This window comes from Ammodytes marinus (assembly GCF_949987685.1).
Source record: "Ammodytes marinus genome assembly, chromosome: 11".
Classification (NCBI taxonomy): domain Eukaryota; kingdom Metazoa; phylum Chordata; class Actinopteri; order Uranoscopiformes; family Ammodytidae; genus Ammodytes; species Ammodytes marinus.
In genome coordinates, this window is record NC_137215.1 from 23,110,747 (window position 1) to 23,125,239 (window position 14,493).

At 40.9% G+C, this 14,493-nt stretch overlaps 1 protein-coding gene across 2 annotated transcripts; it reads left to right on the forward strand.

Annotated features, from left to right (window-relative positions):
* Positions 1-1,711: 1,711 nt before the first annotated feature.
* On the forward strand, positions 1,712-14,489 carry sgpl1 (sphingosine-1-phosphate lyase 1). Of its 2 annotated transcripts, none has more exons than XM_080037293.1 (14): positions 1,712-1,841; positions 4,859-5,024; positions 5,698-5,765; positions 6,564-6,711; positions 6,845-6,924; positions 7,415-7,543; positions 7,646-7,734; positions 8,802-8,910; positions 9,009-9,107; positions 9,199-9,345; positions 9,896-10,134; positions 10,271-10,417; positions 10,511-10,631; positions 11,866-14,489. In XM_080037293.1, the coding sequence occupies exons 1-14, from the start codon at positions 1,830-1,832 to the stop codon at positions 12,007-12,009; spliced, it is 1,698 nt and encodes a 565-aa protein (XP_079893419.1). In that variant the 5' UTR covers positions 1,712-1,829; the 3' UTR covers positions 12,010-14,489. The 2 variants fall into 2 exon arrangements, with proteins under 2 accessions (XP_079893419.1, XP_079893420.1); XM_080037294.1 differs by lacking the exon at positions 1,712-1,841 and adding an exon at positions 4,050-4,143.
* Positions 14,490-14,493: the final 4 nt, after the last annotated feature.

Genomic DNA, 14,493 nt, shown 5'->3' on the forward strand with positions numbered 1-14,493 from the left:
TTGACTAGTACGGATACTTTGTCGGACCCTTCTAATTACGAATTTGACCCATTGCCGATTCTCTTATAACACCAAATTTCAATAATTAATTTAATCATTAAAATGAAAATCATCAGAAGAAAGAATTGTTCGAGGAAGGTACCCCCACTCTGTGGGCTGTGACAGCTGCAATATAGACCCGAACAATGACTCTACATTTAGCCTTATTCAACGTATTTATAGAAAACTAAAATATATTTTACAAATAAGGTCTGTAATAGTAGTAGTAGTTTTTGCAAATATACACACACAGCTCAGTGGTGCTGTCTTGAAAATATGATGCACTCATTATTCAGGGCATTGTAACCACTGTGGGTCCTAACCTGTCTGCATAACAGAATGTATGTTAACTAGAAATTTGATTTATATCTGCAGCGTGAGCCTTCATCATATTGTTGTTTAAGGTAAAGTTGCAGTGGCATTGCTCGACTGCTCTGTGGCGCTGTTTTCACTCCTACAAAGAAAACGAGTGAATAAACAGCGTTACAAAAGAAGCACCAAATGATGCCTTAAAGTAATGTCAGAAACACGGAAACTAAGTAGAATAAAGGTGAAGACGTTTACAAAGAAAAATCAGTTTCCCACTCATAAGCATATTCTTGTATCAAAAGAGCAGGCCTCACTATGTCATAGATCAATACAACGCAACTCATCCAAATACATTCATATTAAATGTCCAAACAACTTCTTATTTTATATTCTGGTTCCAAAATTTCCCATTTTTTCTCCAATGTTGGCGAACAAATATCTAAAGAATTAAATGATTTATTACTTCCACAAATGATTTAGATTTGTAGCTTAGTCAAATAATCTACAAACATGCTTAATTAGAATTTTCCAGATCGTTTTAAAGATGAAATGTTAGCCTACTTTATGGGTTGGAAAAATTGCTCCTCGTCCTTCATTAAAGAAACACTTTTAAAACAATTGATATTCGCAAAGCTCGAAATAGATCTTTTTGTTTAACTCAGAAAAACATGATTTGAATGTTTTTACAGGAAAGAGCTCCTTCATTTGAAGAAATAAAATAGTCCTTAAGCCTGCATACAAGAAAACAGAACTGTTATGTATTAACACAATTGATGCATTACATGAAATAAATCAATATAATAATAACAACAACAACAACAACAACAACGATAATAATACTACTAATACTACTACTACTACTACTACTACTACTACTACTACTACTACTACTACTAATAATAATAATAATAATAATAATAATAATAATAATAATAATAATAATAATAATAATAATAATAATAATAATAATAATAATAATAATAATAATAATAATAATAATATATTATTATTTTGTGGCTCGTCAAACCTTCCTGGAGCAGATGGAGACGTACTCTTTTTAGTTTTTCTAAAATACTGTTAATGTTATAACCTAGTTTTTTACTTTTTATGAATGCACGGACATGGATGGGACAGTGAACGCAGCACCAGCTCTCCGCTAACTCAACCAGTTCAGTTGTGAGCGTCAAAAAGCTCCTCGGCCCTGAACAAAGCAGATGTACAGACACATGCGGCGCGGCACGGACGGCAGGCCTTCACTTTATTTAGACCCAGCCGCAGCGTTGTCAGATCTACGCACGGCGAGTCGCGCGCGCGGCTACGTCAGAACTGTTGCTTACTTCCTGAATCTGGGTTAGCTTTGCTGCTGTGGTTTGATAGTAGCATGTAGATGAGAGACTCAAAGCGGGCTGCTGGAGGTGACTTTCCTGAGTAGCAGAGCCACAAAAAAAGGAGGACTTTCGGTCAGAGTTTGCGTCGACGACATGGACTACTGGGTAGGTGTCGCTTCACGTCAGCATGTTTTTTCACGTTGCGTAAAAAGTGAGATGCACGGGACGATGGTACAGCTGCTACAAGACGTTTGAGGACGCGGATACTTGTTTATCTGTAGTGAAGTGAGCTTGTGAGCCGTCTTGTTTTGCTCCCAAGGATGCTCCTCGTCCACTAAAAGTGTGTCTTGACAATGACTCTGGTTAACAAAGACTTACCAATAACCTTACAGATTCATGGCTGCTTTTGAAGAAATACTTAACCCAAAATTGATACTTTGGCCCCTAAAATGAGAAACTTTACTTGAGATGAGCGACAACAACACATACACACACACCCATAATGAAGGAGACAATACAAATGAAAAGTACATAACGCTGCCAGTGCAAGGATTCATGTTAACGTATCTTTACTGTCCAAATCTGATTTGTGTTTTTGATGAGGTGCCTTGTGGTCAGCAAGTTTACAGCTCCATACTATTGTTTGTTGTTGCAGTGGCACCCACTGTATAAAATTAGAGATCCTGTTCTAGCTAAACCTGCAGGAAGTTTAAAACAAAGCATTGCTTTGAGTGAAGCCACCAGAGAGCCGTTAGGATTTGGGGGACTTTGCTTCAAGTGGCTGAATCAAGATTGGACGATAGTAGACTGTAGCCTGAGCCTAGAGAGGGGAGTGGGGAGCTAGTCTGACACATATTGCTGTCACTGCAAAAACTGCCTTGTCACAGACTGGATCAATCAGGTCAATGCAGGGAGGAGAAAAGAAGAAGTAACTCTGAGAGCTTCCTCATGACTTTGGCCGAACCATCAGTTCATTTCACTGTAGCCCTCAGGCTCTGCAGACCCTTCAAAGGAAAACTTTCCAGACACCACACAGCAGTAATTCTTTCCCCCTGAATTGATCCCTGGATCTCTCTATGTCTCAAAAGCCTTTGGTGATGTCAGGTCTGTTTTCCTCCTTGATGTATCCAGGAGCAGCAGCCTACCTCTCTCTCTCTCTCACACACCCAGTACATTTCCACGAGAACGTGACCTCCCCTCTGAGACAACCAAAGCACTCCTTTCAGAGCGATCCAAAGTTGCACGAGGGGGAGCAAAAGGAATGGGCGTCCACTGTTGTCAACAATGACTTTGGACAATGCCGGCACAAGAGCCTTTGTGTGAAACTCCGTATAAGTTTTCCTGATGCAAAGATAGCACTGAATGGTTTGGAAACGTGTGGGTGGGCCGACCCCGAAAGCGAAATACTGACGAGCAAAAGAGAGAGAGAGAGGGCTGTAATCTGATGGGAGATAGCACCACTTAATCCTTTTTAATTTTTATGGCAGATACGTGCCAGCAATCAGGTGCCCTCAACCTATTTTCTTGTACCACTTCCAATAAATGAGAACTGAACTGAACTCCTCCAGACAACGCATGTTTAATGTAATTATTTTTTTCTGTGTTGCTTCTCGCTGCTCTGCCTTTATGTAGCTGATCTTGCCAAACCTGTATGAGAACATGTGATCCAGGTAGGCAGGTATGGCAGCTGTAGACTGAGAGGGGGGGGGGACTCTTTCCATTCAGCCTCTGCCCTCCACTACAACTCACACTCACTGCAAGAGAACACCTGATATTCTCACCATTTATGCATTTTCTTTGTTAGAACAATTAGGCTGAAATAACACACCCCACATCCTCTTAGGGTGAGACACCATATGATTGGTGTATATCGGTTGCACAAGCCACCTTGCCTCATTACACAATTATGATTAGGATAAGAATGTTTTCTTCATGCAGCGCAGTTACTTAAGAGATTGTCTTTTGGACCCTAAGCCTCTTTCCATCTGATTGTGGCTGAGGTGGCTATCAGACTTTGTGTCATAGATAATGGAGAGATAAATTATGCAGCAATTATGAAACTTGTGTATTTCTACCGGGATTGATATTTTGCCGTGACTTGGGCGCAGTTGTTGATCTCCACAAATTCCCATTCAGGGTTTGGGGAAATATTTCAGCATTTACAAGTGATCGGGCTCAGAGCTGAGAGCGCAATATCAATTCTAGGTTTTATCTATTTTAAGGCAGACTTCCTGTCTTGCCGCCTGATCTTGATCTTGATTGCTAAATAGCTCGTCTGTGTCTGGGTGTTTTTTTGGCTCTGGTTGGGGTGCTGGGAGGAGTCTGGGGATAGTCGTCCATTAGAGCTCAGAGCGTTCTCTCTCACTCTCACCTGGAGACGACAGCGGTTTGAGTCACTTCCGACAGTATTAGTGTGAAAGGGTTTTGGGGAAGTTGAACTCTGTAAGGTCTGAAGATGTCTTCTAATGTAAGTACTTGATTTGTGATATTGGGCCAGCATTGATATACCTGTTGAAACGTGTTAATCATACAAGGATTTTGAACCTTTTGTATACAAATGTGTTGAGAGCTTCATTGTTGACTTATAATTATGCTAGTGTCATGGACATGGTTTACTTAATAAGTCATAAAAAAAAGCCATTGAAATTGACTCACAATCTCATTTTGGAGAATAAGAAAAAAATGCTTACTGACTGACTAGTGGCATAAAATGATGACAACAGTGTATGCGATGATCACTTCCCTATATTGACGTAGTCGCGTGAAAAGATTTGTAACAGACCGTGTTTGCAGTGATGTGTGATTCTTGGGATCTTCTGCATTTCATTTATTGAATACGCAGCTGTCATGTTGTGATCTGTAGAGTCTTGACATGAATACACTAAATCCTACATAATGTTAGTGGAAAACCATGGTTCATGCATAAAAATCCTGTGTTGCATCCAGGAGCTCTGTTGTGACGGTTCAATCTGAAGCCACCTTAACTCACTGTGATACGTTGTGTGTGTGTGTGTGTGTGTGTGTGTGTGTGTGTGTGTGTGTGTGTGTGTGTGTGTGTGTGTGTGTGTGTGTGTGTGTGTGTGTGTGTGTGTGTGTGTGTGTGTGTGTGTGTGTGTGTGTGTGTGTGTGTGTGTGTGTCTGTGTGTCTGTGTGTCTGTGTGTGTCTGTGTGTCTGTGTCCAGAGTGCCTTGGAGGTGTATAAGGAGATGGTCCTGCTGTACCTAGAGGAGGGCAGACGGCAGGTCAACTCCCGCTGCGATGACCTGGAGCCATGGCAGATCATTGGAGCCACGGTCCTCACCACACTGGGAGCAGTCTGGCTCAAAGGCCTCCTCTTCCAGCACGAAAGTAAGCTTTAACACATGATACGTGGGTGAAAATGAGGCAGGCTGGGGTCTTACTTGTACCGACCATGTTCACTAAGCTTCTTAAGTCACTGCCAGTTAAACAGTATCTAATATAGGCTCCCAAACTGTAATTTGCAGTCATATTTTCTTGGACATTTAGCATCAGGTTTTAAGCCCTGCTAGTAGATAAGCAGATTAAGCACAGTTTGCTATCTGATGGAAAGATTTCATTCATTCTTTCCCTTGTAGTCTGCGGTTACGATCTCACAGTGGAGTACTTGTTCCTCTAGTCTGTTACACTGAGAAATACCTATAGGATCAACTAGACTTTCTAGCTCTACTACCAATCAATCAGTGGTGGAATTCCTCAGCAACAAGGTCCGCTCCTCCCATCTTACAGCTCTCAGAGAGAGAGAGGGTAAAACGGTCGGTAGTCGTGGTGCATCTCGAAGGGATCTGAACTATTCTGTGTGTCGTCAGTGCTTCCAATCCACGGTTACCATTAAATGATTTGTGAATATGGCTCCAATCCCTGTGGGCAAAGTCTTGCCCTGACTTGATGTGTGTGATTACAGAGTCCGAGTCAGCTGTTTAATGTCTGTGGTTGAATGTGTGCAGCAGTCTCTCACCACAGCTGCTGCCTTGTCTTGTCTTTTTTTCTCTCTTGCTAATAGGTCTCACATCCAGAATCAAGAAGCGATGCTTTCGACTCATCAGGAAAATACCCTTTGTCGGCGGGGCAGTAAGTATGAGTGGTGAATCTGTTCCCTCTTTTCCCAGCAGATGTGCACTGACTGTCGTGTGAGCCTCATATGAGTCATTCTTGTATGACTGAGTACAGCATTTGGGAGGGAGGGGAAGGGGGGTAGACCTTTGGCACACTCAACCACATGCTCTGGTGATAACAGTCAGTTACTTCTGAGTATTATGTCACCATCGAACAACTCTTTCAGGCTTTATCAAAAAGAATTACACAAAGTGTTGATAGTACATGTTGTTCCGTTCAGTCTGAAACACAGTAGCTTCACATTCAGTCGATTTAGGGGAAGGCCACACTTTACTGTTGTTGTATTTTTTATGCTTCCATGGAGGCTGCTTAAACCCTCCTCTGAGGAACTTTTAAATGTTTATGAAACAATAAAATGTTTCCTCTGATGGCCATAAATGACAACAGCAAACAAGACCGTCAGTGGAAACAACACTATTTTTATGAAGTTATTAGTTTGCATGGGTCAGATTATTCCCGGGAATTTACAAAATAATTTACAGCAGGCAGACGGGAACATCCTGTGTTTCTAGTACGGTACTAAATCAAAGTTTAATCTGCTACACCATCATATTACCATCACATAAATACATTGCCTCACCATGTCGCATCTGCGGTCTCTCTTTATAAATGTATTCACTCACTTCCTAAACAAACGATACGCTGGTTTCATAAAAAGCCTACAGCTTATGTCAAAGGTTCTGCTAGGATCAACAGCAACTGAACACTCCTCGTACGCTACTTGAAGTCACTTGTCCTCTCTTTTCACGACAGATTCAGGGTCAGCTCAACAAGGCTTTGGATGACATGTCTGCTAGTCTGTGCACTCTGAAGGATGGCATGAGCTACACTACGCAGTTGCCCTTCAAAGGCCTCACTCAGAGCCAAGTGCTGGAGAAAATCAGAGAGTACCAGACTCTGAGTAAGTTAGCAATCATTCCTGAGCTTCTTGGTTTATTATCTGCATAGTTGACCTCCTGAAAAGTAGTTATTCTTTCTTAGAGGGATGAGCAGTGATTCCTGAAAAGACTAAGTTGTTGTTGTTGTTGTTGCAGATGAGGTGCCGTGGGAGAAAGGATGCGTGTCCGGTGCAGTTTACTGGGGCGATGAGTCACTGACCAATCTCCTGGTGAAGGTATGCAATCTTTGTGTCTCAACTTTGGCATTCCCAACCTCGAACAGTCAAGGTTCAACTTGAATACATTTTGGTGTAAGCTACAGTAAGCAGTTTTCTGTATTTGTTTGACCAACAACCCATATTTGCTCCTTTTTTAACTCTATGCAAAGCTTAAAGACCTACTTCACCGGTGTAAATATGAAGGTGTATTCAACTTTGAGATCCTATGTAGTATGAATGTGCAACATTTTTAGAAATTGGTTCATCCTAGCCTGAGAAAAAGGAAGAAAGATTGTTTTATGGTCTCACTGGTTAACCCTACATTTTCCCATGCGTGACATCACACATGGGAAAATATAGGGTTAGGATTAACAGGACAGCTGGGCCAAGGGAAGACTGAGGGAAGAAAAACCTCATACATTATATTATAATAGCGATTTTATAATGATAGAACGCCGGTTCCATATGGGTGAAGTATTCCTTTAACTGTTGTTTTCTTTGCTCCCAGGTTTATGGAGATTTTGCCTGGAGCAACCCACTCCACCCAGACATCTTCCCTGGCGTCAGAAAGATGGAGGCAGAGGTTGTTAGAATGTCTTGCAAACTTTTCCATGGTGGACCTAACTCCTGTGGCACAGTAAGTTATCACAAACTTATGCTCAAACGTGGTACAAGCTAAGGATGAATGGATCTGAAGCATGGATTGATTACATTTGAACAACCCTTTTTTTCTGTCCAGGTTACTTCAGGTGGCACTGAGAGCATACTGATGGCCTGCAAGGCATACAGAGACATGGCGTACGAACGCGGTGTCCAATACCCTGAAATGTAAGAGGAGCTTCATTACTAGATATGGTCCATGAGCCATATCTTTTTTTTGCCTTCTTTATGTAATACAGTAATGCTGTAACTTTATTTTATATAGTTAAAGCCATAAAACAGAAGACATAACACATTAACAGTACAGGAGCTATAAGACAGTGGTTGGGACCATTCATGGGCAGCTTGACTTTTTAATATTCTAGCGTGATAAAGCATAATTACATAACAAAATTACTTAGGAGTGCCTGTCATATAATCAATATTGGGGTTGCCATGTCATGTTATGTAGATGATGGTGTAAACACTGCAGCCTAAGTTGTCTTGACTTGCAAAGCTGGTTTATTTCAACACATATCTGACGTCAGGGAAGATCTTGGTGCAGCATGTATACATGATCACAGTTATAGCAAAGCCATAGTAAGTACAATTGCCTTCGCTCAGCTTTATACAATATGTCCCACGTCATAAATCCACGCCTCCAGCGAGAAGGCAAACAACGTGTGTAACCCTCTGTCAACAACCTTTGTCATGCATTATTATGAGAGGGCTCTCGATCATCATCTTATCTTGTCCTCCCGACACCAGAGCGGCCCAACACAGAGCATGCCCTATTAGTGATTGAAGGACTCTCAGGTTGACTGCCATGCTAATGCATAGATTCAAATTCCTTCATATCCATATGTTTTTAGTTATTATAAAGATATACTATCTGTAACCTTAACAGAGTTACGATTACTGTATGGTTTGAATTGGTCAAGTTACTCAAAAGACAGATTTCAGGGTCCACTGAGAAATGAATCCCATGGATTTGTAATATGAGTTCCATTCTTTTTGTCAACCCATTCCAGGTTTAACACCAGATTCCAAAAGGTTGTTTCATGTGGTTGTCTTTCTCAGAGTTATAAAGCTTGTACAACAAGTACTTCTAGGCCTTGAACAACGTGATATGGCAGCACTGCACTTAATTCATCCAAAATTAAACTTTTTTACTTTAATACAAGACAAAGGGTCATTATAAGACGTGTTCTTTCCTGTGTTCTTCCATCATTGCTGTGTTTTTCTGCTTTTTTCAGTGTCGCGCCTGTGAGCGTCCACGCAGCCTTTGACAAAGCAGCACATTACTTTGGGATGAAGCTTGTTCACGTGCCCCTCGACAAGAAAACCATGAAAGTGGACCTGAAGGTGAGAGTACAGCACACACACACAGACAGTAGGTGCTAATTGACTGCTATTCTTAGACTGTGTGAGTTATTCCCGTCCCGTTTCCCCCTTCTTTCAAGGCCATGAAGAGAGCCATCAACAAGAACACCGCCATGCTCGTGTGCTCAGCGCCTCAGTTTCCACATGGAATCATGGATCCCATTGAGGAAGTGGCCAAGGTCAGAAGTGAATCATTTTCCCGTTGTATAGGTTCTCAAATGAAAACAGGGAAGTCAAACCTCTGACACTTTCTCTCCTGGTGCGTTCCAGCTGGCTCTGCGCTACAACCTCCCGCTGCATGTGGATGCCTGTCTGGGAGGTTTCCTCATTGTCTTCATGGCCAAAGCTGGTTATCCACTCGCCCCGTTTGACTTCAGGATAAAAGGTGTTACCAGCATCTCGGCAGACACGCACAAGGTAAGGAGTGGCTGTCTTTTCCCATCAAATCAATACTGCACTCAAGCTTCCCAAATATAAATTTTTCTAGTTTTGTTCTACTGCCTTTAAAAAAAAACGGGTTCATACAAATTGTATTTAGATATAATTGTAGGGCACTTTTTATTGATATAGCCCCATTTAGACATGAAGCAATCAGTGGTTCAATTCAAAGTGCTTTACAGGGGTGAAAATACATAAAAAATAGAACATTAAAATTACAAGCAAAAGCTAAAAAATGCAAAAACAATCAAATAAATATTAAGAAATAATAATAAAAAATAGTAATAATACCAATTTGTATTTAAAAAACAAAGCAAGCAGATAAATAGTTACAGATTTAAAGCGGGTTATGTACTGTGACTATTTTAGTTGAAAGCAATGCTAAACAGTAGTGTTTTGAGCCCTGATTTTAAATGAGCTGACCGTAACTAGCAGAGATCAAATGTCAAATAAAGATCAATGTTGGATCTTAACCGGCTCCAGGCCACACCTCGACAGTAAAGGCTAACACTGTATTGTGTGTCTCCAGTATGGCTACGCCCCCAAAGGTTCTTCAGTGATCCTCTACAGTGATAAAGAGTACCGTCACTACCAGTACTTTGTAGCTCCAGACTGGCAGGGGGGAATCTACGCCTCGCCCTCTATTGCAGGCTCCAGGCCCGGAGGAATCATCGCCGCCTGCTGGGCCACCATGATGCACATGGGAGAGAATGGATACATAGATGCCACTAAGAAGATTATCGGCACAGCACGCAAACTCAAAACAGAGTAAGACACTGGGGCTTATTGACACTGAATTCCTGATGCGTTAGAAAAGGCACCAGAGCTGTTGAACTTTGGTTTCAAACATTAGTTATCTTATCATTGAACTCATGTTGTTGTTGCTGTTGTTTTCCACTGACAGAATCTCCAAGATCCAGGGTGTGTTTGTTTTTGGTGACCCAGAGGTGTCGGTGGTAGCAATAGGCTCAGATGTCTTTGACATTTTCCGTCTGTCTAACGCGCTGACGACAAAGGGCTGGAATCTGAACACTCTGCAATACCCGTCCAGGTACACAGTTGAAAGAAAAACCAAGTAATATTTATACAAGACTACGATGAATAGCCAGGAATGTAACAAGTGTGTAATCTTCTCCTTTGACAGCATCCACATCTGTTGCACATATCTGCACACACAGTCGGGCGTCGCCGATCAATTTGTCCGCGACGTCACAGAGCAGGTTGCCGTCATCTTGAAGAACCCCAAAGAGAAAACCACAGGAATGGTGAGCTATGTCTGCACAATGCTCAATGAATACAGTACAATGTCTCAGTTACTCATGTATAAAAAGTTGTCTCTTGAAGAGCGTGTGCGGGTATATCATATTTCATAACTTGGTGAGTTCGTTTCATAAGGCCACTGCTTTTGAAGCTCTGTTGTAACAATACATGTTAATGTATAAGTATAGATTCCTGTAGATAGCTACAGTAGTTACAGCACAGTTTCCAAATTCAGCTGACTTGCATGTCTTGGGACTGTAGAAGGAAACCAAGGCACCCAAAAAGAGAGGATACTCCAGCTAATCAGTGTGTTGTTGTTTTTTTTGTTGCATCTGTCATTAAGGCCATACTTTAATTTATTCTTTGGCCAGCTTGAAAGTGCAGCCAATTGTGATACTGTACAATATCCATTTGTCCTGAGGCTTGACAAACCATGTAAAATATGTCTGCCAGTCTCTATTGTTTAATATGCCGTTGGTGCACGTGGCATTTCATTTTGCTGCTGTCGTGTCTGGTGTCTGTTTCTACTCCACCCAACAGCCACAAACCTGCATTGTGCCCATCAAGTTGGTTAGGAACACGGCCAGGAATGAAGTGTTACCTTCATTTAAATAACAGAAATTAGCACGAAGGCCACGCATAGAGTAAAACCTTACTGAAAAAAGGTCATCAGATTACAGTAAAACATAAATGATTTGGAATAAAGAAATCAATTCTTTGTGTATTTTAATTTTTATTTATTTATTTAATATTCAAGTGATAACTTTGTTCAGTCAGTCTCTTGTTTAAGTGTTCTTTAGTATCAGAGTAACCCAGTGATAGTTGTCTGTACATCTAAGGGTACATTACCAACAGGATCTGCTAAAAGTCTTTCTTTTAAGGTTTGTCAAAGTAACATTACTTTGACAAAATATAAACAAATAAAGGCTGTAACCCAGAGCTAACTGACTGACTCCATAACGGACTTTGAAAACCCCATCTACAGTATAATTATACAGCTCAGAGAAAACCTGTTCTATCGGGCTGTTAAACGGTTTGCTTGGAGGAAAACTAACGGCAGTCAAAGCAGGTTTATAAGTAGTTATACCAACATAAGTAAATCCTCAATTATTACCCAAAATGCTCTGAATACCAATACCACAGACTAGTGATAATCTATCAGTGTATAGTTAAACCACGGCTATTTTTTCTTGTATAACTGTGCGCTTGTAACCCCCTGGTGTCTTTTTGCTGCTTTAGGGAGCGATCTACGGCATGGCCCAGTCTATCCCAGACAGGTCCATGGTGACGGAGATCTCCCGGGGCTTCCTGGACTGTCTCTACAGCACTGAGGTGCCCAAGTCAAACACCAGCCACATGAACGGCAACGGCAAAGCCCACTGAAGAGGGACCGGGCCCGCATTGCCTCAACCCCCACCGCACACAGGGAAATACGCTCGCCTGCTCCTAGAGCTCTGAGTTAATCGCTCGACAGTTGCCTTATCTTGCATACCTAAACCATACGAAAAGCATTTGCATCTTTTAAAAACACAAGCCATCGTCATTTTAATCAACCCAGAGGGAAACATTGCTTGTACTGTGCCTGGGTGGCACTGAGAAGAAATGACTGTTTCCAAAACGAGTTTTACTCTATTAATTTCATTTTAATCATGTTTGAAAGTGTGTGTGTTGTTTTTAAAAGTTCATTTCAATTTAAGCTTTTGTTCAAAGCAAATGTCTGTCATAATCTCCACTGATTAGCATGTGTTTTGTTTTTAATGCCGTAACATTTCAGTTTGCTGTCATCAATGCTTTGCTCTCCGTGATGATACAAGCAACAACACAGACCACTGAAAGCTAGAAGCGCTGTGCTGCCCCCTGGCATGAAACCTCATGTACTGGCTCCAGACTGGCTCAACTTGTGGAGGCCTGTCCAGGCTGTGAGTCATCAATATCATGTAAAAGTTCTCTGGAAAATACAGCATTTTTTTTTTAATGTAAAAGCACTGCAATGCCCTGACAAGAATATATCAGGTTGATCTGTTGATAACTCAAAACCACACTTCTCATTGTATGGTAGAACATTTTCTGTAACCATGAACATGCATGTCCTTGTTTGTTGGCACTTACCAAGATCACATTCATTATGTTAAAAGTCCATCTACAGTGTTTGATTTGGACCGAGGGAGAATGATTTGGATAGTGGGAGCTTTTAATGTCATTAATATTCAATCAAACTGTCTTTAAGATTGAATTAGGATGAAGATGTACCAGTGGCTAATGGGATCCAAAGCTCATCAGCCACTTAGGTTGTTTTCTTGATTGTTCTCAGAATTGGAAAAGGGCTTGCTCACAGTAGCATTTTTTTTTTACAGAAAAAGGCTGTTTCCAACCCTGCTATCTATAGTCTGCATAGCCACCTGTGTACCACCTCTTTTTAATCATTTGTCTCCTAATTCAAGCTACCTCAGTTTCTACTCAATGCAAATGTACTTTTTTTTCATCCATTGAAACACATTCTAACAGGGAAACTATTTTTATTTTCAATTTCTAATATAGTAATCACATAATGTTAAAGCATTGACAAACTGTATTTAAGTGTTCTTAAACATCCTAATACTGAAAGGAAACAGATTCACCGTGATGATCCACAGAATGACTGGTTTGAATAGTTTTATCTTGGGAGAACCCCACTATCTGCTCCGTCTGAATGTGGACAGAATTGAGTTAATATCACAAACAGGTCGACAGGGTCGGCATACCGCAACACCAAAAGGACCCTGTATTCACTTTCTTTCCTAATGTTGCTTGATGAATTTCTTTGTTTCCACGAAATGATTTCCATGTTTGTGCAATATGTAACTTTTCCTTTTCTTTTTTTAGTGAAACGAAGGGGAATGCTCTACTATCAATGTTTAAGATACGTCAATAGAAGCATATTATAGAATGACCGCATATTAGCCTTGTTTGTGTAATTTAATCGTTTGTGTGACCACTGGGTGTTTTATTAATCACGTCTTTTGTGAGCGTTTGTGTTTGCAGCAATTAAAGAGATTAGACATGAATGTATTTAGGTTTTTACACTTGTGGGGATTTTTTACCTATCCCTTAGTCAGTTCCCTGGTTAAAAGACAGAGGGTCTAACCCCCCCACTAACACCATCACCAGGTGTCCATCCATCTATCCTTAAATACTGTGCCCAGTGTTCGGCGAACCCATGCAAAGAAAATTACTCTCAACAATGACTCATCCCGTTTGCTTTGGAGAAATTGTGATGTTTGAATGGCCAGGAAATCTCTTTTGAATAAAGAAACCTTTAATACATATTCCTCTTAAGGCATTCATTGAAAATGACTGGAAACTGTAGCAGAGTCATATGACATCACTTCGTTGACAGCAATAAAGAGCGTTCACCTCTGTGCCTTCAGAGGTTTGACTCATGATGTCATAGCATCCTCAGGGATTTGGCTTCATAACATCCTTTAGGTCCATTGATCTTTCAAACACACACAGTGTGGAGAGAGTAACACAAAAGGAGTAAAATATGATGTATTGAAAACACAAAAAAATCTGCACAAGTTGAATTTTGTGAAGAATACAACTGTGGTAATTGTTTTTTGGATAACTGAGCTGACTTTTGTCCACCCCTGTACACTATGTCATGTGAGGTTCTGAATGTTCAAAGGTTAGTTTTTTTGTGTTATATCTCCATGTCAGAGTGCATCCATGTGTACCAGGATTATATTAAGTAAGGATGCACCTGCTGGTTTCAATTAGCAAATGATCCCTAGCAAACACTGTTGAGCCTCCCACACTCTTAGCTGACTGCAGCAGATGGTCTTCAGTGTTGTGTTTTCAATAAAATGCATTCAGTCTGACGAGGAGTTG

What these genes read in the sequence shown, in the direction of transcription:
- sgpl1 (XM_080037293.1), top strand. An exon ending in TGACCAATCTCCTGGTGAAG is followed by an intron (nt 6,925 to 7,414) that starts GTATGCAATCTT and finishes CTTTGCTCCCAG; the next exon opens with GTTTATGGAGATTTTGCCTG. An exon ending in CCATTGAGGAAGTGGCCAAG is followed by an intron (nt 9,108 to 9,198) that starts GTCAGAAGTGAA and finishes GGTGCGTTCCAG; the next exon opens with CTGGCTCTGCGCTACAACCT.